Below are 26,627 nucleotides of genomic sequence, written 5' to 3' on the forward strand. Positions count from 1 at the left end.
TCATGAAAGAAAACAGGGAACTGAATTTGAAAACTAAAATAAGGTTAGTGAATTCCTGAAAGGAGACAGTTCTTTTTCCTTGGAGATAAACCAAATTATGCATTGCTGTTCTCACCAGCAACATACTCTGGCTTGAACATTTTTAAAACAGGACTGCAGAACATCTGCTGAGCAATTAATGGAATGCAGCAGCATGGTATAATGGTCCCTGGGAAGGTATTAGCAATCCTGCTTATGAGACATGAAATGTTGCAAACAGTGGTCCTTTTCTTAAAACAAAACAAAACAAAACAAAACAAAAAAAGTCATTTCCCCTCCCTTCAGGGGAGATGAGAAGGGAAAGGAAGTTGAGGTGATAATTCTTTCCTTACTCTTCCTCCTTTTCTTCAGACTTCCTCCTGCTTCTCTTCCTAGCCACCCAAATATGAATATGTTCATTTCAACTTAAAAGAAATTGTGGCAATTATCTCATCCCACAGATCCTTCATTCAAAGTGTCAGGCTTTCCATGTGTGAAAGGAGAACTATCTCTACTGCCTTTGGTAGACAGAGTCTAACACCTGTTCAAACAGTTTTTGTATTGCTTTTCTAAATCAGCAAGGGCTAACTTAGGATCAATCTCAAACAAGAAGCTGATCCCTCTTAAATTTTGCTTCCTCATCATAATTGTTGAAAAGTACCCATCTTGACACAAATCTTATTTTTTTTTCTATCTGGAAGTCCAGTCTATAGTGATTCTACACCTGGGAATACTACCAATTCTAATACTGCTACGAAAACCATGGTCAAACTCAATATAGCAAAAATTTGCAAGATTCAGTCATTTTGTCTGCTTTGGACATTCTCTTCCTATAATCTTTAAACTGGAGCTAATTACCTGCATATAAGTTTACATCTAGAGCAGTTGCCTGTCAGTCATGACAGAAAGCTTAGTGACGCCAGGTTTGGAATTTGCTCAAAGACCCTACTAGCAAATCTCACAGGAAAGAACCCCCAGTAGCCAAATAGTTGGAACTCAAAGAATTTTCCTACTCTCCAAATTGGACCAGTGTAAGATTGCATTTTTTCCAGGAGCTGCATTTTTCTTTCCTTCATCTTTGTAAATTTACATCCTACGCATCTCTGCTGCAGAGGGCTTTCATTCAAATCTCAATATGGTTTTCTGGGTTCTCAGTAACATACCTCTCTTCTGCCAGCCATCTTTTCCAGGAGCCTAAATTCCGCTCCTCAAATCCCACCTGTGAATGAACTATGGACATGAATTAGAGAAAATTTTCTGGTGTATTATTTCCTGCCACATGGAGTTCATACCAGTGGGATGAATCCCTCATGATTTTCAGGAATGAACTTTCCACATGGAGATATGGGTGCACAGATGCTTTGGGAGGTCCTTCCTGGATCAATTTCACAGCCAAGCCACTGGCCAAAACAGTCTCAGTTAATTTTCAACTTTTTTAATCCTTATTTTTCAACTTGTTCCCAGGAGCCTTTATAAACTAGCATTAGATGGAAGATATCAAATTCCCTAAAATAATATGAGTCATATTTAGCATGTAATAAAATAGTAAGTTAAATGAAAGACAAATAGAGAAAATAAACTATGGAAGATAACTTTGGGAGAAAGAAGAAGGATGAAATGTTGGTGGACTCCAGAGTTGAAGAATTGGAGAAATGGGACTAGCTGCCTGTACAGCTGGACATAGGATGATCCCTTTTTTAGGAGAAGGTTCTAGTAAATGGTAAAAGGAGGGTTTACTTATAAATCAAGCCAGTGCACAGCACAATAGACAGACTGAGGACAGCATTCTGAAACTGAGTATGCCCATAAAACAAATTTTAGACCACAAATGATGGACTAGTTGGTACATCGCTTCAGAGTTCCATATGAAACAATAGGCTCAGTTGTTTTTCAGTCTCTAAACTCAAAGGGAGGAAGTAGCTCCACTTACCATAGGAGAAGATTATGAGGTCCAGCCCACCTTCTTAACAGGATAGATAATTTAATTAAATAGCTTTCACTCCTCTTTTCAAAGGTCTGGATGGCTTCTCAGAGCCCACTCAGGTAAGTACAGGTACTCCCCCTGACATGTGGCACACCCCTCCTCCATATCACATATCTATGAACAATGACTTCTAAATGTTTATTTCCTTAAGGCAAAGAAACTTTTAAAACACAATTTTCCTTGAAATTCTAAAAAATAAAAAAGACAAAATCCAAGAGGAAGAAGGTCAGTAGCCAACCTGCTTGGCCTTTCTCTAGACCTAGAGTGACTTCCGAGAATTTTGTCCTCACTAATTCCACACTCTCAATGCAATGCCCTTGTGGCTTTCTTTCCCTAGTACTTTGGTGTTTGGAATGATCTCTTGAATTCAGTCCTATTCATCCTCTGAGATCCTTCCCAAAGACCACTTCTTCTATAAAATATCCTACATCATTTTGACCATATATAATTGATCTCTGTTTTAAATTTCCCACATAACTTTGGTTTGGTTATTAACAACCAAAAACCAGAAAGCATTACCCAAATTAACCCAATCCTCACACAATCCCATTGATATACTGTGGTTACCAATTCTGATGCACACAGAATTTTAGTTTTATTTTCTCAGTCTGCAAAGTTAGTAGTAGAACAAAACTGAAACAATGACCTGGCTGCAAAAATGTAAAATAAAATAGAACTTAAGTGCTTAAATATGTTCTCTCACTTCTTTATATAAATATTTATGCACTTTAGTCAATTAAGGTACCTCCATGACCCATTCTCTTTGTCCCACTGCATCACCCTACTGCTACCAAACTTTCCCATGCCATAACCAGATTATAAGTTTTGTAAGTACACATATCATTTTCCACTAGTATTTATAGTCCATGAAAGAGCAGCCCTGTACTCTGTAAAAAAAAAAAAAAAAAAAGTAATTGATAAAAATTGTTCTTTTTATTTCTTATTAATATGCACAATAATATTTATAAAGTTCTTGGGACTATTTGTTTAATCACTGAAATTTTTCCATAACCTTAGAAGGAGGATTACCCCAATTTTTACAGAAGAGACAAAAGCTCGATGACATTAAGTACGTTGCAAAGTCATGACCAACTTGAGTTTTCCTTCTTGACTATGGCCCTATGTGACTTCTAAGTCCCTGCAATTCGCCTGCCACACATTAAAGAAAGCAAATTATTTTTAAGGTGAATTATTTTTAAATAGGGTTTTGTAAAAAGAAGAGAAAAACAAGGTTATTTATAAGATTAATGTTATTTTCAAGAGTTCCGTTGAGATGAAGCATGTTATCGTGTGAGGAGATGTATCTAAGTGATTCACTGACAGTTTTTGAAGAAAGACTTACACCTGTTGCCTAACTGATTCCCACTGAGGCAGAACCATCAAGAAAGTAAACTTCCAAGAATTGGTGCCCAGTTTAAGAATAGCAGTGACATCATGTAGCCTTGGTATGACGGAAACACAAAATGGACTTTCCCATTAACCGGGCCACTAGCCAGAATCCTGGAACACAGAAACTGACCTGCTGTTAGATGAGCAGCATGGACCAGAACTTGGACCCCAGGCTTCAGCTCAAAGTGCACTGAGTTTTGATTGAGCTTATGGATCAATACTTCTGAGATCTGGAAGAAGAAGCATTATCGTTAGTTCTACCAAAATTGTTGCACTAACCATGAATAAAAATGCTGAGAAATATTACTGTTTTTATTGAGATATCCCAATATATATATGTATACCTGTAAATTGTATAAGGAAGCCTTATACGATTTTGAGTTTATTCTGGAATATGTGGATATAACTATTTTTTAAGTATGACCAGACTTTACATCCTAATTACTACAAAACAAGACAAACTATTAGTAAATAAGAACACTTCTACTCTTAAAGCTATCCTATATTACCTTAAAGAAGTCACCCTCAGTTTTCTCAGAAAGCATTTGTTACGTATAAGGACTTAAAAGAAGTAGATACGTGTAAGTCACACATTCTGGTAAGATTCATATGATTTCGTTCCCCTTCTCTTGCCTTCCCTTCCCCAAAACATACTCTATGGCTTTCACAGAAGAGGTACTTTGTGAGTACTACTGAATGGTAAATATTATTCTGCTGAAATAATAAGCTGTATAGTTGAAACAAAGTGCATTCACAACACAAGACATAGCCATAGGACAGCTGATCCGAACTGCTCCTCTGGCTGGCATGTGAACTGGACAGAACCATGAATTCTGGGCCATGGAATACTGAACCTGACCATGGGGTACAGAACTTAGTTTTGGTAAACGGTAAGAGGTAAGGTTGATAGATATGGTAAAATCCTGCTCATTGTTTAGACATTTACTTGTTTTTTGTTGTTTTGTTTTGTTTTGGGATATCAGGGATTGAACTCAGGGGCATTCAACCACTGAGCTAGATCCCCAGTCCTATTTTGTATTTTATTTACAGACAGGGTCTCACTGAGTTGCTTAGCACCTTGCTTTTTGATGAGGCTGGCTTTGAACTCATGAACCTCCTGCCTTGGCTTCCCAAGAGGCTGGGATTACAGGCGTGTACCACTGTGCCCAGCCATTTACTCAGTTTTGCTTATACTTATGAAGAATTTCTGCAAAGCTAAGAGGGATAATCATACCCCTATTATTTTTATCTGGTATCCTTGCCTATTTTTAATATTCTGTTTTAATTATGAAATTCATATTTTATTTGATACACTACTTAAATCTAATTAGATGCTTTCTGAGCATCATTCTCCTGGTAAAATTAACCATTTCCCTCCTTTTTCTATTTATTGAGCTTCATTTTCTCCTCTAAGTTGCCAAAATCACACCTTTGATTCTTTTAATAATTAAGCAGGGCCTGATGGCTTAGTTTGGCAGACGAGATCCTTAAAGAAGCCCCTGGTTGGCAATAGAACTAAACTGCCCTGCATATGAACTTCTTTGCTGAACAACAGGAGTCTGGGATGACTCTCCATGCACTGTGGATGAACACCTAGGATCCTGAGTAATCCCAGCCTCTCAAATGCTGTCATTTGGCAAACCATAGAGAAAAAGGAGACCTTAAAACTATGTCGAAAACAACTTTTTACCTCTCTATTAAGATACTCCTTTGGCAATCTTCCCAAATGGCTCAAGTTTATACAGGGAATGGGTTTCTAACCAAGAGTCCAACAAATGAGTTACCTCTGTGTTCTGTAGTTCCTTTCCTATCTTATTATCATTCAGTTGGTAGGATCTGGATAGGAATCTGACAATGGATTTTTAATATAAGTTTTGTCTATGAAATACACACATGCACATACAATATTTAATATACACATGTATATACATACATGTACAATCACAGAAAAATATTTTAACTCAAATATGAAGGACTTGTCATAAGTAATTTAAAAACTGACCTGATTTGTAGAAATTATTGCAGACAAAAGGGAACAATGTACTAGCAAAAAAAAGGCTTCCCTCTTTCAACAGGGTGAAGTGATACTCATTTCTTATCCCTATAAATGTTTTTCCTCAAGTGAGAGATATAAATAAGCAAACCAGAAAATAGATTTCATCAGAACAGCGTGCTTCTCATTTATAATCTTCAGGAAACTCCCTTCTGAAAATGATTAACTTCCAAGATGTGTTTGGTTCCTAGCACTGCTTCATTGGCTTTTTCTGTATCATTTACAAAACTAAGCAGGCTGTGCAAAATAATCGGGTAGCAGAAAGTATGTTTCATGTATTTAACTTGCATCAAAGGACATTCAATAAAGAACACATACTCTGTAGGAAAGAAATTGTGCATAAGAAACAAAACTAAATGAAATTTACATTCCATACAAGAACAACCTCAATTAGAAACATATACTTTTCTACTCAAATAAATTACTGTGAGGCTGTTGACAGATTTTGACAATATTTTAAATGGTTACTATTTCACTTGCAGAAATGCATATCCTGTATTGTAAGCATCAGATCATGAGCTGGTTGCATATATTTTTTTTAAGTCTATTTTATGGGTATTGGGCACTTTATTTTGGTAAAATTACTGTTATCTCTAACACTATGTGCCTGGTATCTCCTGGACATAACTGTTTATCTCGTTCATATTTGAAGAGTTGAGACTTTACTTCAGCTTTGTTGAACCCCTAATCTAGAGAATTTTCATTAAAAATGTGTTCTGTGAACCAGATGACAAAGACAGAAGATATTGAGAGAGAGAGAGAGAGAGAGAGAGAGAGAGAGAGAGAGAGAGAGAGAGAGAAAGAGTTCTGACTAAGTGGGCTTAGAAGATAAAGAAAGCATCATTTTAATAATTTTGCTGCTATCTCTGATTCATCTCTGAAGCACACAAGTTAAAACATCATCCCCAATGTCAACTGACTCATGTGGACCACAGGAATAGGCAATTCCTAACACTAATCTCAGGACTGTCACATTACTTTCACTAGTATGTACAATTTGTAATATTTGGGAGTGTCTGGGATTTGAAAAGAGTACAATAAATGGCAGTCCACAGAGAGGCAGAGCAAGACCTAAATGAGAAGATCAAAAACACTGGCCAGATAAAGATCCAAGTGAAACAATATGTGATGTTTGGGAGACTGAACCTGCCAAAACAGGTAGAATTTACTTCTGTTGCTTTTTCTGTCCAGTCAAGTTGTGTTCCTGTAATGAACTGATAAAAAACATGGAAAACAAAACAAAAATTCTTAGCAACTACATCCTAATAGTTAAAAACATAACATGAACTTGATTAAAGGTTTTGGTGTGTAACCTTAAAAAAGGAGTTTTTTGTTTTTGTTTTTGTTTTTTTTTTTCCAGCAAATTTCATTTATCCATTTCTCCTCTGCCTGCCACCCTCCTGCTGCTGCCCTCCCACATGGTTCATTTCCTATTGTACTAAGACTAAACAACCATGGTCAAAGAAAGAGCAATTTATTCCTGGCGTCTACCTATTAGGAAGATTATGCACATGATTCAAATGCAGCCCACACTTCATTTACATTACCACATCAGAGGACAGTGGGGACACAATACAAATAGGATTAAAAAGCTACCATCCAAAGGTGGGAGGAACCTGAGATAGGAAAAACACCAATTTTCTTCTTGCTTTCTTCACAAAAGATGAAGATGGAGTGTAGCAGTCAGAATCAACTAGGTTGGGCAGAAGTCAGCAAGGTAACTTCCTGGGGGCTTGAATCAACAAAGGCACACTTCTTGCTTACACAAGGTATCCACTGCAGATAGACAGCTCTTAATAGTCACACAGAGAACCAGGCTAGAAGAGCAGCCATCTCAAAGATTTCCATTTGCTATGCCTTGGGAGAGGGAGAAAACTCTCAAAGTTTTATGGGCATTTGAACTTGTCAGTCTGGACGTGGACACATAATCCCTTCAAATCCCAACTCATTGGCCTGCCTAAGTCCTGGGTCTCTGCCCATCCTGAAGAGATGCATAGGTAGGATCCTACACAGTAACACAAAGGCAGTGGACTGGAATCATGTAGTCAACAACTGTGATGATTACCACACAAAGAACACATTCAACATCTAAACCACTTTTAATTAAATTCATTAGGGATAAACAGTCTCGGATTTTCAGAAAAAAAATGTCAATCGTTGAAACATGAAGAAAAGAGAAGTTTAAGAACGACAGAGCAATTGGCACATTTATGAAAAAGGTAGTGCAAAGAAGTGGCATAAGATAAAGATTCAAAATGGGTTTCGACACATTTATCAATGACAAGGTTAACCTTGGCTAAAGTACAGTGCTTATCCATGAATTTGGTATGAGGAACACAAACTCTGGTGAACATAAAGAGAACTGTAGCAAGATGTTGAGACAGAGCCTGCCTTGGAACTGACCCATGTGGTCAAACTTAATGCTGTCACATTTTAAGGTCCCTTCAAATAGCACTTGAGGAATCTTCCTCTGTATTCAGTGGAGGAAGATTTTCCCGAAATTACACAACACAGTATCTGGATTAAAGCATGCAGAAGCAATGCAGCCAAATGCTACCTTAGAGTTAACACAGTTCACTCAATTCAATTCTTTCTTATCTGAAAAAATTCAGCTTAATCAAAGTGCTGAAGGAGTTTTCTGGATGATATACAAGATAAAACAAATTGGCCACCAATAATTCTTTCCCCATTGCCAGTTTTAAACTTCTCTGTCTTCTGCATCCCAAAAGGGTCCATCTCTGACTTACTCTACTTTTAATCATAGTTTCCTATTTCAGTGACCTTCCTTGTGAACTTCAGAGTATCTTCATAATCCAAATCTTTGCATTAAAACTTCAGGACAAACAAGGTAGACCAGGTGGGTGTAGAATACAACCTGAAAGTATGAGCTACATTTCATAAGTGAAGTTTTAGTTTTTTTTTTTTTTTTTTTTAATTCTGCCAAGAGACTATTCCATGTTTATATCTGCCTTTGCTTTCTCCTTTTGATTTTGTATTCTGCCATCTGTCAAATGTGAAAATTAATACAAACAGACAAGGAAATGTATTGTGATTGACATATTTACACGGACTTTTTTTGTTCCTTTTAAACATCCTCATAGCCTTTAAGGATTCTGAAAGACAACACCAATGGGCTCCCTATCTCCCCAGAACAGCCTCACAAACAATCGCCCTGAGCATCACGGCCTTCCCTCCCCCAAGGAGAAGAGATGAATCCAGATGTGTCACCCCTGAGGACTCAGGGGGAAGCAGGGAAGCACAGCACCTGGAAGGCAGAGCCTGCTCCATGCTTGAGCATTTAGCCTCAGCATAGCAAGATGTGCTACCTCTGAGGAGGCCGCTGAGGGCAACAGAGCCTTTTCTCACTTGCTAGAGACGGGGAAGAAAGACTGGTGGAAACCTCCCAGACAAGGGTCACTTGATTAACCCAGTCTGTATCATCCCGATAACAGCATCAAGTACTCTCAGAGTGAAGAATTTTCAATTTACTTCACAGACAAGACAGCTCCATCCGAGCCAGCATCTCTGCTCTCCTGAGAAAGCTCTCCAAGGAAGCTCAGGGAGCAGAGCCCGAGCCTTTGCTGGGTCTTTGCCCTTCCACTCTTCAGGACCCACTGGCCAGGATCCTGGTTCTTCCCTGCTGGGCTTCTGTACACTTATTTTTATAAGAAAGAAGCCAAAGCATGAAGAGAGGGGATGAGGTCAGCCTTTCCCAAGTTGCCACTAAGATTCCGAATAGTCTTCAAGGGAGGGGTTCATTTTTGTTGTTCGGCTTTGCTTTGCATTTGTTTTAAATTTGTGTGTGTTTTATTGTAATGAAAGTCAGTTGTGTTTGCCTGTCCGGTGGTCCTTCTCTCTCCCTTCCTCTTTCTGGGAGGAACCATGTACCCTACTCTTAGTCCATTTGGTTCATGAAGGGCTGTCCTAACCCCGTGAGGCACAGGCCTGCAGGGATTGGCTGGGAGGTCCCACTTCACCCAGGCTGAACTGGTGAGAACCGCTGTGTTGGGGATGGAGTTGACGAAAAGGCTAAACAGCAGTTGGTGCTGGCCGTGGTCATCCTTGTTTTATGTGCTGGCTTCATTCCAAAATAGGCTTCCCATGTGGTAGCAAGGAAAGCAGATGAAGAGAGAGAGGGGAGCAATTTGTAGACACTTCTGAGTGGGTCTGCATCCATCCACACCTGAACTGCACGTCTGGACTTCTAAATTGAAGGAGTTCGTGAGCGCACTTGTTTTCCCCAGGAAGGTGTATGGGAGACTGAGTCAGAGAAGAGGCTCAGAAGATCCCACCTAGATTGAAAACTAGGGGTCTCCAGTAGGCAGCCCATTTCACAGGCTCATGAGAGGTGTCTTGTTTTAAAAGTTGATTTACTGTACTTTTCTCACAGGGTAATAATGTTAGTCACAACCAAGGCACCAATTTCTCAGGGGCTTTGTGTAGTCACTGTGTTTACTTTGGTTTGAGTCCTGATAACTTCCTTAATCAGAGTCACAATTTCTAGCTCGGTATCCTATTTTCTTTTAAAATGACATAAGTCATTCTATCTCCTATCACATTACAGTGTACAAAATAATTTGTAGAATATAATGGGAAGCTGAGCATGGTGGGGGCAAGGTCAGATGCAAATCCAGTGGGTTACCTGCTGCCTGCTCTCCAATCGTTCCTGGTTAGGGAATGATATCAAAAGGGACTTCCGGACAGCTATGTTCTTCATGACACGCACGGAGAGAATTAGGCGTGTTTTCAGATGGGTGAGAAAGTGGCAGCTGAAAGCAGGATATGTGCTCAGAGGTGGGCTGAGATGCCATTTGGGGTTGTTGTTAATAATCGTGTTGTGGTTCTCAGGCCACCTTGGAAGACTAGAGATCATGGGACTGGATTATGGGTTTATTCAAAGTAAATGAAAAAGCTCCAAGTACTGGAGGGGTCAAATCCAGTACTTATTTAGTGGTTGAGAGGAATCCCATTTTAAATCTATGTTCCTGGAAGACTTGAGAAATGCAAATCCTTAGGTTCTTGTTAGAACAACAGACCAAGACTAATCATTTTAGTTGAATGAATGAAGAATATAAATATATTCCTCAATACAGAAGTGGGAGAGACTTTTGAAGTTAAAAGGAAAAGAAGAAAAAAAATGGCCAAAGTGGGCAGACACACACAGACATACACACACAGACAGACACACAAACACACACACACACACACACAGAAACACACACACACATACACACAGACACACACACACACACAGACACACACACAGACACAGACACAGACACACACACATACTCACACACACACACACTCACACGAAGGCTCCAGAAGTGACAGAAATGAAGAGAAGGTGAACCTACACATAGCCGGAAGAGGTGCTCTGGAACCAAGACTACATAATCATTATAAACACAAATCAGATCATCTTAGCACAGTGATAATAAAAGGATAAATGTTTGAATCAAAGCTGTAGCTTTTATAAAACATATGTATCATGTCATTGTCACGTCATTGTCATTGGACTCTCACGACACTCAAGATGAAAGAAGTCAAGCAAACTCTAAGTGGGTTTTCGGCCACGTGTGATCAGCTACTTGCTTTTTTCTCTTAATACCTTGGACGTGCTTTCATACCTATGCACGTAGATTTCTCTAATTAATCATAAATGCTGCAGAGTATTTCTCAGTATGAATAATTCAGTCATCTCCTACAATAAGCACTACAGTACGTGTTGATTTTATGAAACTACAGTTAGGGCCACCAGTGTGTGACTGAGAAATGGGAAACCAGAAAGCTGAAGACTCCCCAAAGATGTGGTGCTCCCAGGTGAGGTGCCCCAGGATCCGTCAGAGCTGCTGTGGTGTTTAATCTAGCCATGGGGGTGGCTCAGTGCAGGAAGAAGCTGGAACTGGCTGCTAGGGGACTCACCTGCTCCAGATCCTCCAGTGACCTTTTGTTTTCTCCTGTTGGATCCTGATAAGGCAAGACAAAGAGCTCAGCAGCGGTGGGTAAGCCAGGCAGTACTGCCACCAGGATGTGCTGGCTTGGAATTCCTGTGGCCTAAGAAAGAGAGACTCAGATGAGTCCTGCAGGAAATGAGGAGAAGGGACCAGGTATTCGGCTGGGGCCTGGATTGAGAAAATGCAATCACATTCCCCTGTCCAAAATGCTTGCGCTCATTCCCATTGCTACAGAGATGAAGTACAGATTCAAGATCTTCTGCAATATGGTCACACTTCCTTTCCAAACTAATAACCCAAACTCACACAGGCCTTTTATACCCCAGCCAAATGGCAGGATAGCCAATTTCCGAATATTCCAGCATTTCCCTACCAGTGTTTCTGTGAGTGCCTGCCACCTCCCTTAGGATGTCTTTTCTCTCTGCTGATAGAACTCTACTTATCTTTCATGAGTCATTTTAAAATCCACATACACTGTTCATAATTTCTCAATTAGGTGACTGTTTTTGAGCTACCTTTTTGTGAACTAGTTACAAATTCCGTGCACTTGGTTCCTTACCATGTGCCTGGAATTTTGCTAAGTAACCTAGTGATATTCTTTTATGCAATAAGTAAATAAATAAAGCAAGCAAGTATAATTCCGCCTCACTTGGATGGTGAAGAACACATCACAGGTTGGTGCCTCAGGAAGTTCACTCTGAGTTTAGTGTTTGGGGTACTTAATAAGAAGAGCTCTTGGGAACAATGCCTATGGGTTAGGGACAGGGGAGGAACTGAGCTGCTGTGCAGCTCCAGTAACAGCCTCAAAGGATCTGTGGAGAGACAGGCTGGCCTCCAGAGTTGTAGGTTGGGCTGAGACGGCCAGGCCTTTATGTGTACAACCATACCTGTCCATCACTCGACTTGAGCCACCCTGTGAAATGACATGATTCAGGACAAGGCAGCTAAGCCTCTGTCTACAGCAACCTAGCAGCTAAGACAAGTCTCTTCTGAACCGGGATCTAGGAAAGATGGAGGCTGAGGGCAGGTAAAACAGTGGCTCAAGGCCATTTAGGAAGAGGCTGTGATGTTTCTGAAGCTGGGTTTCATGGTGAAGCCCATAAAGGCATCCTGAACCCCAGGCCTCCTTTTCCTGACACACAGCAACTCCCCTTACAGCTGACCACATGCTGTTTAATATCCCTATTAGATTGTAAACTCAGAGATTAAACTAAATCATTCTCATTAGACACAAAAATACTTCCTGAATGACATTTAATTAAAGATTTCATCATGATATGTCAATAGCAAAAGCCAATTTGATTAGGAATGAACAACAAATTTTATACCAAATTCTGTCACATAATGAATAGGAAGAAAACTGCCAATAAGCCGACTTTAAGTTTTACATTGTATAGGGATTGTTAGGGTACACTTGGCAATGTGTCTCTTAAGACTTAGAAAGTGGCCAAGTGTAAATTGCTGATCTCAAAGACAGGGATGCAGGGGACCAGGGACTGGATCAGCTACCTCTTGGGATGTGGTAACTGCAGAGTCTTGGGAACTAAAAGGCATTAACACCCCCACCCCACCACCCTGTCCTGAGGGATGTTGATCAACACTTTTATTCTGTGCTCAGCTGATTATAATATGCAGTAGCCTTAGAAATACTGATGGGCAGTGTTTTCTAGCCTCCTGGACAGCTGGTGGGAAGGAGGTGGCCCAGGGCATCTGACCCCTGGACACGTGAAGAAAAATCAGCCCAGAAGGCTGGTCACTGCTGAGCAGGTGCCTGGTGGACAAATCACCTGGTGGGTTTGGATCGCTGCCTGGGATACCTAGGTTCCTAGGGAGGCCCATGTCCCTAGAAGGTTGCAGAGTGAAGGAGGCGGGCTGTGGGTTCATGAAAAGGTCTAAGTCTTCTAGCCTGAATAGCAGGGGAAAGAATCCAACTGTCACTCCAGGGTCAGATGGTTCCAAAGGCCGACAGTTCTTAGTCGGGTAGCTGTTCTTTCTGGCGGCCATAATGCTTAACCATCAGTCACGTCAGGCATGGTGACGCCATGAGGACAGAGGTGGATGGCAATTATTTAGAGACACGTGGAGATCCCCCTTCTCCACCCCAATGTTGCTTCCACCTCCGTTTCTCCTCGTAGAAAGGCAAAAGACAGTAGGGTGGAATAGCGAGGAAACCACAAAATGCAGATTCTAGCCTTGAAGGTCTGATCCCAGAACTGGATGTTTTAACAGCATGACCTTGGACATGTTCCCTGATGACTCTTATACCCAGAAATGAGTATAAGCTTCATATCAATGTCATAGGCTCATCCTTGGTATTAGACGGTACACAGTATGAAGCACTGACCGGAAGGTTCAGAATATTTTAAGTGCTAAATAAAAGTCAGTAAAGGTGATGGTGTGAGGCTTGGGATGCTGAGAGGCTGACGCGGATCTCTTTTCTGAACAGAGTTCTCTGCATGTCTTATTTCAGCACCTTTTTATATCAAGTGGCACCAAGTGTGGGAAGCAGCATATACAGAAACCTAAACTGATTTTCCTTAAGAACCCCAGGACAAAGCAGCTTGTGCCTAATTTCCTGGGTGTGTGTGCTAGGTCCAAGCAGCCCCAGGAGCTCACGGTGCTCACTCATGCAAGTGAAGTAGGTTGGGGGAAATGGGGCCCCCCAAGGTGTGTCTTATCCACTCTTTGGGATCATCTGCTCAGAGAAGGGTAAATCGGACCATCTTGGCATGTTCCTAGAAACATCAGGAGATCATGCTGCATCACAAAACCTCCAACATTAGACTCAGGCCTTTCCTTTCAATTCTGAAGCTTTGTCACCTATTGGCTGTGAGAGTTTAGGAAAGTTACTTAACTTCTCTGAACCTCAGTTGCCTCATCTATAAATAATAATAATAATAAAATAATAATAATAATAATAACTTCCTCTTGAGACTGATATAAGAGGGAAATGTCTGTAAAAGAAGCAGGACAAGACAATGTGACCAACCATCATGTACGAGTCCTGACTGCACTGTTACGCACACAGTGGTGGAGCTGGAACCCAGGCTGCTCTTACTAATTACAGCTGCCCTTGAGCACACTCAGCACCGTGGCCCTCCACTATTATGCACCGTTACTCAGCTTACACCAAAGGCCTAATTGTGAACTCTAAGTAGAATCAGCTTCAGGAGGGACAAGGACCTCGTGACTCTCCTGGTTGTTCTTTCCCCAGTGCCTGCTACATGCCTGCATGTGGGGCTCCCACGGATGACACCCCTCTGCTGAACTAGCTTCCTGTGACTCCAGCTCTTTCCTGTCCCTTCTTTGATGTTCTTCCAAACAGTTCTCCAAGGAAGAGAGAAAATGTGTCCAAACAAGAGAAGGAACTCTGTGCACTCACTTCCACCAGGGATTTTTTGATGACTCTGCTGATGTCCCTCCTCCACTCGGGAATGTCCGGGTTGTAATCATCCAGGTTTGGAGAAAAGGACAAGCGAAGAGAACGGAATTCCTCTGGGGATACAACAGGAGGTGGATTACTGTAAGTTAGGTAGTCTGAACTTTGTATTTCATGCAAAGCCCTCATGGAAGGTCCTCTCCCTTCATACTTACCATAGGGATCCTTCTAGAAGGCAAACTATTCTTGTCCCTGGTATCTCATTAGCTTTTCACTTTCTAAACCAAATCTCTGGACTCTGACCCACACCTAGTTATATAATCTGACCATTATCCTCAGTGCCAGACTTTGCTCTCCTGGACACTAACTGACCCTATGGCCTGAATACTTGACAGGTTTATGACCCCAGGGACTTTGCACATCCTCTTTTGCACATGCCCATTCACCCCACTGTCTATCCACAAAACATTCAAGCTCTATACTTTCCCTAACTAACCATTCTTCCCCAACCCAAACATTTTAAATATTTAATGAAACTACTATGTTTTTCACATTTTTATTATATGATTGTATAATAATAGTTATATAATTATATGCTTTTATCTATTACAGTTAATTTATCTTTTGTCTGCAAGAAGTTTCATTGAAAGGAATTTTAAGTTCCTTAAGTTGGGGATTGTGTTAGTTTTTTGGGCAACCTCTGAATTAGGCCTGGGTTGGTCTAGATCCTCCAGGAAATAGGTCGGCAATTAAACAAGCAAAGATTTTATGAGCAGAATCATCTTTGGGAGAAAATGAGGAGAGAGCCAGGGCAGGCATGGAGAGCCATTGGGCAGGCCACAGGCATGCAGGACAGTGAGAGAGAGGAAGATGACTGGTGACTGCCCTGCTGCATGCTGAAGGCTGAGCAAGACTCTTAGGAGACCTTGAGCCAAAACTGGCTGGCCAAGGAGTCCCCTGCATCCCAGGAATGGGCCAGTCTTAGTACCCTGAACAGACCATCACAGGCTGGGACCCGACCTTAGAAGCAGCAGCCAAGGTCCACCACAGCAAGGAGTTTCAGAGTACAGCATCCAGGGGCTTGTCAGCTTTGCTCCCCATGGTTGGAAGTTTCTAGGGTGCATTTTTGTGGCTTCCAGACCCTTAACCCAGCAGAGTGTTTGCCAAAGAGCATGCTCAGGTAAGATGTCCCCTACACCTGTGAGTGACCCCCACATTGCACTTAGAACGAAGTTCACACGCCTACCAGGTCTTCCTGTCCCACACAGCCTGGTGCAGGCTCACTCTCCTACCCCGTGTCCGGCTAGGCCTCCCTGCACACCTGTGCTCCAGGATCCCTGCTTCCTCTGCTCCTCCCTCCCGCCATCTTCCCTCCATAGCAGCTCACCTCTGCCTCCCCAGATCACAGCCTCCGTAGCCCTTGTCATTATTTGTCTGCTTCCGCAGACTTCCTGACCACTCAGTCTCAGGCAGTCTCCTGTTCACCAGACCCAGGCACACTTCATCTCTGGGCCCTATATTCTCTATATTCTTCTCTATATTTAATATTATTTAAATTTGTCTTCACTGTATACCTCCCAAACCGGAATATAAGCTCAATGAGAACATAGACTGCATTCCTGGCTGTGAGAGAGCTCTAAAACATAGTAGGTTTTCAATTATTATCTCTTGGACATTTAATTAGTAATTAGTAAGGAGTAAATGTTTATTGGATAAATAAATGATTAAATCGTACTGAAGGCTCTCTGTTATTTCTGCATTTACTACTTCAGTACACAGTTCTCGTTTTAAGCATGTCCTTGGATTTCAGTAGGGGCTCAGTGACATCATTGGTATAGATTATACATTCAGGAAACATAAAAGCCCACTTGTGCACTTCCTAATGATGTTGATGAGTTCTCAAACACATGCTTTGAGGACTCTTACATTAGAAGATGGGAATTTATGGCAGTTACCCTATACCAAAGACATATTTTTCAAAGCTTGACTATTTTATGAGTCACTGGTCACCTAGGAGAATCTCACTGATTCGGTTCTGATGGAGAATAATGAAACACATATTAATTAGCAGTGTGGTAAATGGCGGTTCTGAAGATGCACCAACCGAGTCCTAGCTTTGCTGCTCTGAAGGTATAAATTTAGGTCACTCTCACTTTTTCTTCACCTCTCACCAAGCTCTAGAGAGTTCATTACAAGGGACAGTGTTCATCTTAGTGAAAGGATATAAATGATACAGCTACCTCCGTGATGATGGTGATGTCCAAGAAAGGCCACCTTTGTGGCTAAATTTATTCACCAAATAGGGGCTGCATGTGGAAGGACTGCAGGCAAACCCCAGAGATAGAACTCTTTTACAGGTGCCAAAAGAGCATTTGCATTTTTTATTTAAAGGCAAATCCGTGCCCTGGAGCAAATTAATGGAAATAATGCAAACCAAATTTTTTTTTCTTCTAGTCAATTGGGTGGCTCTGGGTAGCCGAGCCTTCCTCTGTCAAATTTTGTTTCCTTGTGTATATGTGGTCCTGGGGATTGAACCCAGGGCCTCCTGTATGCTATGTGTGTTGTTCAAGTATCTACCATTGGGCTACATCTCCAGCCCCTCCATCTACTTCTCTGGAGGATGCCTCCTTCCTCTGACCAAAATGGTATCCTCTTCCCTCTCTATGACTAAGCTTTAGACAGGTGGCTAATGGGAGGCCTCTGGCATTTACTCTAAAAATCTGCAACTATAATTTCTCTCTCTGCCCCACTGAGATGCTACACATTCTAATCTGCTACAACTCAGGAAGGGGTTCATTATCATCAAGAAAGAAAGGTCCCCTGTCTCTCCTTGGCTATGTGGGAGGATGGGAAACTAACTTCCCCAAAAGGGTCATTAATGAAGGCAGTGGCCTAATCACACTGATAACTCCATGTACTCCTTAATATTCTCCAATACTTTCCTATTAGCTAATCTCAGCATTTAGGAATCTTCTGCCTTTTGTTTCGGTTGGGTTCAATCCTGCCTGTTTAATTCTGTCTGATGTGATTCTCCTTTAATAAGTCAAACTTGTCGCTAAAAATTCCAAATCCTATGTATACCACACCCTGGGTAACTCGATTGAAGATGAGTTAAGGATGGTTGTTAGCTCAGGAATTTGGTTAGAGGGGGGAGAGACCACTTCCCTGCTAAAAACTTTAAAGAAGAGGCAGGAGATAATGCATTTTATGTAGGGTGAGTCACCCTTGGGTGACGCCTTTAAGGAGACTGCAGAACAAGGAAGAAGGAAGATCAGCAGTGGGGTAGAAGGTGCAGAGAAACTTCCCCTCTGCGTTCACAATTCTTAGGCTATGAGCTCATTATACTTATCTCATGTTTGCTTATCTGTAAAACAGAGATAATTATAGATTTTTTTCTTGTCTGTTCAAAGGATTCAATAAAACAGATCATATATATAAAGTGCTTAGAACAGGTATCTGTGGGGATTAAGGGCTCCATCAAAGTTAGTTATTATCACCTTTGCCATTATCATCACTGGGTCTGCCATTAAGTAGCAGAAATGACTTTAAACCAGTAATTATCCATGTTTGGGTCTCAAGTTCCTATATGTAAAATGACACCTGAGAAGAAAAGTCCAAAGACCCTCCAGATTCAAAGTTTTCTTTCTGATTCCAATGAGAAGGCCACCCATACACTTAACCAAGAGGACATCTGTCAGGCTAATGGGTGAGTGTCCATTAGTGCAGCCTGTGACATCCAGAAGGGGTAGAGAGAGGACAGAGCATCTGACGGAAAAGAAATCAAAGTCGGCCCTTTAGGGTGATTTCAGACCATGGTCTGGGTGAGAAGCTCAACTCTACCTCTTACTAACCAGGGCAAGCTATTTACCTCCAGGATAAAATGATTAATAATATCACCTGCCTTGTACTATGAAGATTAAGTGCATGCCCAGACCAAAGAAAAAGAGGTGGGGAAAGAAAGAAAAGCAGAAGTTCTCCCCATTTGCACATAGCCACTGCATGACCCCCTGGCAGAGAGGCCACCTGCCTGATGGGGGCCTAGTTAGAAAGCGCGTAGCCCTCATTTACTTCCGCTTACTACCTGGACTGAGAAGAGGACGGGAGAGACAAGAAATCATGAAATCTCATTCTTGGCCAGCCATGCATGGAACAGTGTCCTCAGACACGCTCAAAGGGCGCTACGCATGATTTTCAGGTTTTGAACATCAAATTGGCAAGATGAGAACTGAAAAACAAAACCTGACTCCCCACAGAAAAACGAAGTCTTAAGTGATCTGTCGGAATTGATTAATTAGGGAACTGGGGTCTTGCTGCCCTCTCCCACCCTCTCTTTCTCCTTCCCACCTTCTTGTTCTCTCTTTCTACCTAGCACACACTCTCCCCATATCATTTTAAAATCTTTTTTTCAAATATTTCATGAAGCATATGTACCACTTCCATATTAATAATAAATGTTTGCCTTTTTACTCTCTACTGATAATACCTAGTTCATATCCACCTGAACAGCTTTCTATGCAGAAAAAAATACCAAAAATGGGATCAATGTGGACATATTGTTTTTATCTCCCATTTCCCCAGCAATGATCCCACCTTTCAATTTCAGCATATTATCATTCATCCAGTGCTCTGACCACATTCAATTACCCCCGTTGGTCACAAAATTGTTCGGTACAGCAGATGGTTCCATATCCAGTCTATGGCTACAAGTGACATTCACTTATTATGACCCTTCCTTTGCTTGGTTTTTTTCGTTTTTTGGTTTTTTTTGTTGGTTTTTTTTTTGAGAGCAAAGTAACAGGATTTATTAGAAAAACAAAAGAAAGCAGAGCTTCCAAAGGGGAGAGGATCCAAGAAAGGGATGCCAAAGGGTATCTGTTGTGTAGGGTTTTTTTGTTTGTTTGTTTTTTAATTATTGTAAACAAATGGGATACATGTTGTTTCTCTGTTTCTACATGGCGTAAAGGCATACCATTTGTGTAATCATAAATTTACATAGGGTAATGTTGTTTGATTCATTCTGTTATTTTTTTCCCTTCCCCCCCATCCCTCCCACCCCTCTTTCCCCTCTATACAGTCCTTCCTTCCTCCATTCTTGCCCCCCTCCCTAACCCTAACTCTAACCCTAACACTAACCCCTCCCACCCCCCATTATGAGTCATCATCCACTTATTAGCGATACCATTTGTCCTTTGATTTTTTGAGATTGGCTTATCTCTCTTAGCATGATATTCTCCAGTTTCATCCATTTGCCTACAAATGCCATAATTTTATCATTCTTTATGGCTGAGTAATATTCCATTGTGTATATATATATATATATATATATATATATATATATCACATTTTCTTTATCCATTCATCAATTGAAGGACATCTAGGTTGGTTCCACAATCTGGCTATTGTGAATTGAGCAGCTATGAACATTGATGTGGCTGTATCTCTGTAATATGCTGATTTTAAGTCCTTTAATCTAGTAGAGGGTTGTTGTTTCTTTTGTTTTGGGTTTTGTATGTTTAAAATACAGATTTTGGGAAGAGATTTTAAAAGTATTTAGATAATGGAAGATTTCTCTTCCATTAAAAAAAAAAAAATGCCTAAGCATTAGCCGTTTTCTTTTAGAATTAGTTTTAGCTATTCAAATGCTACCAGCATCCCAAGTGGAATGAGTCAGTCTTACTCATAATGAAACCCAGTCTGCTCTACCCAAGGTAAGTGAGAAAACAGTTTCTCTAAGTGCTCCAGACCAACTTCAAAGAGTACAAAACCAACTTTTTCTAGGTCCTGTGACCACAGTTTTGTTGGTGAATCACATTTCTCTAAAGAAGGAGACCAGAAACACCTCAGCTCTTTCTCCATTCCTGCCCTCTATTGTCTAGGTGAACGTCTAAGCCAGGAGGGCCCAACTGCCAGGGTACCAGACGTCCTCATCTGAGCACGGGGGTAGGGACAGATCAGAAAAGACAGTCACTCACCATATACTGCTATGGTCTTCGTATCCTGCAGGATGGCGTTTCCAGCAGATACCTGCACTGTGATGGTATTCATTCCTTCTGAAGTAAATTTGAATGATATGCTTCCCTCCAAGGTGATCAAGGGCTAAAATAAATCAGACACAGAGTAAGCAGAAAAATGCTTAATTAAAGTTGAAAGAGCAGCTAGCTCTGAGCCATCAGCCGGCTGGTCAATAACTCTGCAGAGACTCTTCCTGGTACACTAGTGTTGAAATTTCTATGCCTCCCCATCACCTGAAATGCGGGCCAGAGAGGAGGGTGGACATTGCATAAATGGTCCCAGGCAATTCTATCCATTCCTTGGGGATTGGACACCTCTCTTTTAGTATCATCCTGACTCAGAGCTGGAAAATCAACAGGTCTTGCTTGCTGATGAGATACATGTCTCTCTTTTTGCACAATCTGTTCTAATCAAGCACATCTTTTAATCCAAGGATACTTTCAAATCAAACAAGAAAGGGGTTTGCTTATTAATCCGAATTTAATAGCAGCCATGGAAAATCTATAAGTTGCCAAACATTCATCTCTAGGATCTTCTAGTAATATGAAATTCCAATGGAACACAGCAACTGTGGACACCTAAACTGGACAATAGTTAGGGGTGGGTGGTGTGCCAGCCTCCTGTGAGAAGCACCATCAACAGTTTCCTGAAAGTAGCTTCCATGAAAACCTAGTGATTGGATTGTGGTTTGAGGACTAAAAAAGAAAAAAAAAAAAAAAAAAAGTGTTGAAGGAGTGCTACCTGTCATACAAGCAGATGCCGGGTTTCTAGAATAAAAAATTATTAATCTGCTGACCTCCCATGACTCAACTCCTCACAAACATTTCTTTCCCATCTTTTCTTAATTAGCTTTAAAATCAAAATTCATTTAATTCCCTGCATGGTGAGGGCAGACTAAAGTCTAGCATAAGAATTATTCTTAATAAGATCAGTTGAGAATTTTGTGTTATATTCAAATTAAAAAAAAAAAAAGGAGACAGAGAAGGAAGTTGTTCAGTGCTTTCATGGTCTCTACCAGCTTTGGGGCAATTAGCATTGAATTCTCCTTTCCCACTGTCGACAGTGGACCTCAGCAGGCTACATCTGCACAGAATAAAGGGCTTCTTCAGTACTCTTGTGTCAGAAAAGTGGGTGTGAGAGCTTCTCTCCCTATCAGGCTTGCAGCAGGTCCTGGTGTAGGAGAGCTCTCCTTCCCACATGTGCACAGCTAGGTCTCCAGTTAGGGCCAAAACTCAGTTCCAGAAAAGAAACACGTTTTTACCAAAATGAGGTGCCTTATGTTGGAAGAGCAAAGCCACCAAGGGAAGGCAACTCCGGGAAGAAGGTGGAGCTGCCCTGTCCAAGGGCAGTTCATCTGGGTGCCCTATGGGGAGGGATGCTTTGGGTCTCATCCCTACTGCCTCACTGTCATTTGGAAGGGGTTTATCTTCTGAGAATGGAATGAGCTCGAAACTGGCACAGACCACGCAGCCTGGAGTGCAGGGAAGAAAAAGGACTAAAGGGATGGGAAGGCCTTGGATTTTGCCTCTCTGGGAAGCAGCTAGAGGAGACTGGAGGAAGCTACTTCCACTGTGGCATCCTCACTAGTCTCATCTGCAAAAGGAAGGACTAGAAGAAAATGAGGATTAGGGTCTCCACTGGCTTTAAATTATTAGATAATTATTAAATAAATAATTAAATAATAAATTATTAAATAATTATTAAAATTATTTCTGACTCTTGAGCACAAGGAATATTTAGGGAAAATATAAAAGATGAGGCTGACCGAAAGAAAGGGCCATGTCTGATTTAGGGTGAGGCCACTGTGTGTGTGTGTGTGTGTGTGTGCGCGCACGCGTGCGCGCATGTGTGTTTATGTGGCAGTGGGGAGGGGGTTGTCATGGATGAGGGTTGCTTTTCCTGGATGCAGGTTGCCTCTCTGTAACGAGATACTTAACAAGACTGCCTGCTGGCCTGAAGCTGGGTGTCCCCCTGAACTCTTGTGTTCATAAGCCAGATTCCCTTCTGCTTGGCTGAGCTTCTGTCACCAGCCCTATTCAGAAGGCAGACTCACCTCCGTGTTGTTTCCGTACCACCACACGTAAGTGAGGGTGCCCACTTGGCTGGGCCACAGCACAGCAGTTGCATTGACTTCTTTGTTCTTTGTGGTGACAAAGGGAAGAGACAGGTGCACATGCTCCAGGGGACCTGAGACACAAGAGAAAGAGGGGCCGCCATGGAGAGGGAAGAGCTTCCACTGCTCTGCCTTCCCTGCTGTGAAAGAACACAACACATATTTCCTCAGAAGCCTCCAAAACATCACAGCCACCTTCACTAAAAGAAGTGCCTGGCGCTTTTGCCATTTTGGGGAAAAGAAATATATTACAAACAATTTCATCTTGTCATTTTGTATTTACAGATCTTATTGCAGGGTCTAAAACGTGAGTTATGGATGTGTGAAAGTTAAAAAATTTACAAGTAGTTTATGAAGTCCTTAAAATGAACAGACATAAGATTTCACAGGGAGATGCAAGCTCTTTCCAAGAGATGATATCCCTGGTGATAAACCAGAATCATGGGAACCTTCCTAGAATCATATTGGGGAAAGGAGTACATAAATCCCCAAGTCATTCCACAAGTCATTTTTCTTCATTATTTCTGCATTTCAAAGGTCTGTGTAGGGATGTGTGTGTGTCAGTGTTTGTATGTGCATGTGTGTGCACATGAGTGTGAAGCTGTCCTGGAAGCAAGGAACACACTATATTTGGGGTTCAGTCAGGCTTGCCCAGGTAAGAGACACTCATGAGGGGTCTGCCAATGTGCTCCAGGCTTTAGAACGCGCCCTTTGTTCTTGCTCTCATTGATTATGCAAATCTTGCCCTTGCCAGTCACTCTTTTCCCCAGCAGGCATGCCTTCCCCCTCTGCCCGGCTGGTGCTTATATACCTTTCTCATAGCCTCATCAGCCTTCAAGTTTCACTTCCAGAATTCATTCCTTTCTCTGCATTTCAAAGATCTATGCAGGGATGTGTGTGTGTGTGTGTGTGTGTGTGTCTGTGTTTGTGTGTGCACATGAGTGTGAAACTGTCCTGGAAGCAAGGAATGCACTATATTTGGGGCTCAGTTAGGTTTGCCCAGGTAAGAGATGCTCCCCTTGACTCATCTGACCTGAGCGAAAAGGATCAGAAGATGGGGACTGGTTCAGTTGTGCTAGAAATCCATTGATATATTTTTTTAAGTCAGAGAAAATCAGAGTAAGACCAATGTCTGTGTGCCATTGTGTCAATGATAAATATGGCACCTTGTTAGTGAGTCATGTCCATTCAATCAATAGTTCTTGAATACTTGTCATGGTTAAGATATGGGGTATCCCCCAAAAGCTCATGTGTGAGACAAAGCAAGAATTGTTCAGATGTGGAATGGCAGAATGGAGAGATACAATCTAATCAGTGTAGTCATCCACTGATATAGAACTGGTAACTCTGGGCAGGTAGGGTAAGGTTGGAGGAGCTAGGGGTGAGCGTTTGGGATTTATATTTTGTGCCTGGGGAGCCAAGATCTTTCTGCATTCTTGTTGCCAGATCCTGAGCTGCTTTCCTGAGCTGCCATGCCCTTCTGTCATGATGTCCTGGCTAATCTTGGGTGCAGAGCTATGGAACCAGCAGTCTATGGACAGAGACCTCTGAAACTATGAGCTCCAAATAAAATTCCTCTCCTCATCATTGTTCTTGCCAGGTCCTTTGGTCACAATGACGAAAAAGCTGACCAAACAGTACAATTAGGTATTGAATACTATCTTCGGTCCCAGAGATTCTTGGTGCTTTATAAGCTTAGGTATTTTTAAGGCATTGAAAACATAAGCAGGGAGAGGAGATGCAGGGCTAATTTTGGTGGAGTGGTAAAAGAAGGCTTCTCAGAAGAAATGACATTGGAACTGTGGCCTGGATAGAGTGAAAGATTAAACCAAGTGTCTATTTGTGATGCTCCAGTGTAAAGACCTTGAGGAGATGTGCTTTCCATGTTGACCAAAGAACAAGGAAGCCAGAATAGTCACAGTGAGAAATGGAAGGAAACATGCAGCCAAGCATGTCTAAGAGGGTTCAAGGACACACAGCACAGCGGCCTTGTAGGCCCTCAGTACATATATATGGGCTTGTATAAATTTATGCTGCAGGTATATACATTATACTTGCATATAAGTGTGACATTTTTCAGATTTCCATGGACTCTTGCATTCATCTACTTTTCTTGGGTATGAACTACTTGTTTTTTCTGTCCAGAACCGTACCCATTAAGCATCTCTGTTCTGCACAGAGGATGAGTCTGCCCTAAAGGAGCCACAGAGTAAAATTCCACCCTGTGTAAGTCCCTGGTTGGTTTTCTGCGTTCAACAAAGTTGAGCAAATTGGTAGATGCTGCTCTACCATACAGGTGCCTGCGATGCACAAAAGGGACAGCAGGTGGAGCTGTATCACTCCATATGAATATTCCTGGCAAGATGGTTGAGAGAATTCAAAATGACTTGGGTGAATTGGGTTTCCCTATTTTCTTGTATAGCTTTCTTGGGCTGCAGGAAACAGCTTACATCTGTGATACTGAACATTATGTGTATGTGTGTGTGTGTGCGTGCTGACTGCTCTGATCTGCGTCTAGCATTTATGTCCTGAAGACTTCTGGCCGCTTAATTAAATATTGCAAATACGTCATTCTTATTTGTCTGAATTGATTTTTAAAAAGTCATCAGAAGAAGTAAAAGGGATTTGAACTTATAAGGATGATATCCAAAAACAGACTTTCTCAAACTTCAGTGGATATAAGAAGCAAACAAATCTGTTTAAAGCATGATATGAAAGCACATTTCCAATTATCATTCAACCATTCAACCACAGGCTCATTCAACCACACTTTACAAAACTGTGCTCTGATTTGCTGGACAATGTAATGAATATTTGTAAAGCAACATATTTTTTCAAGCCATAGGGATCATTTTACCCTAAGGTGGGACCAGAGAGACCTCTGAAACTTGTTCCTATGTAAGGGAGCATTTAAGGAGATGTGTGGACAAAGAACTAGAACATCCACCTCATCTTTTTTCACCTCCCATCCTGCAAGTTTGCAGTCTTCAATGATTTTTTTTTTTTTTTTTTTTTTTTTGCAAGATGGCTGTTGATAGGGCAGTTTTCTGAGCAGAAATCTGCATGCCCTCTCTGCCCCATCTAGCTGAAGCCAATGCTGGCTGCATCACGTGTCTCATTAGTTTGCAAAATAGCAGAGCACAGTGAATACTATCCCCAAGGAATTTCCAACTGTCAGCCTTCAACAGATTACCCAGCGCTCTGTGAGAGTGGCTGGCCCACTCCTGCACGCATTAAAGCAGGAACATGAGCTCCATTTGTTTCTGATGACCTTTGCAAACCCATATTGAAAAACCTCTGATTTGGAATAAAATCACCTTTCTGCACTGGAGAGCGGAGAGATTGTGTATGTAAGACAAGAAATAGGTTTTCTGGGGTTGCTTGACAGGGAGTCAGTGGGGCAGGGGTGGTGGGGAGGCTTAGCAAGCTAAGAATTGTGGCTAATTCTGTAGCTCAGAATCTATCAAGTCCAAAGGCACATGCTACTTTAAGATGATAGAAAACCAAATTTTATTAGTTGACAGGGTCCTGCATATTTTGCTTGATGGATCCTTTGAGAACAAGATGTGCTTCCATTTGACAGAGGAGAAAATCTAGGTTTGGTGAGAGAGAGGAATATACCTAGGATTTGGACTTAATCAGCATGCCATACTGGTCTCTCACAAAGCCAGCTCTGTCCCCACTTGGCACTTAGGCACCAAAAGTCACTCATTACACCTCCC

At 41.5% G+C, this 26,627-nt stretch overlaps 1 protein-coding gene across 6 annotated transcripts in view; it reads right to left on the bottom strand.

The window, feature by feature from the left end:
* Positions 1-26,627, bottom strand: part of Sorcs1 (sortilin related VPS10 domain containing receptor 1) — a 470,846-nt gene that overhangs the window by 16,510 nt on the left and 427,709 nt on the right. For all 6 annotated transcript variants that reach the window (XM_047552963.1, XM_047552962.1, XM_047552961.1 and 3 more), the window contains exons 20-24: positions 22,846-22,979; positions 20,753-20,876; positions 14,784-14,896; positions 11,370-11,501; positions 3,522-3,621 (exon numbers count right to left, since the gene is read on the bottom strand). In XM_047552963.1, coding sequence (XP_047408919.1) covers positions 3,522-3,621; positions 11,370-11,501; positions 14,784-14,896; positions 20,753-20,876; positions 22,846-22,979 — 603 coding nt within the window. The remainder of the gene's footprint in view (positions 1-3,521; positions 3,622-11,369; positions 11,502-14,783; positions 14,897-20,752; positions 20,877-22,845; positions 22,980-26,627) is intronic.

This window comes from Sciurus carolinensis, chromosome 5, assembly GCF_902686445.1.
Source record: "Sciurus carolinensis chromosome 5, mSciCar1.2, whole genome shotgun sequence".
Classification (NCBI taxonomy): domain Eukaryota; kingdom Metazoa; phylum Chordata; class Mammalia; order Rodentia; family Sciuridae; genus Sciurus; species Sciurus carolinensis.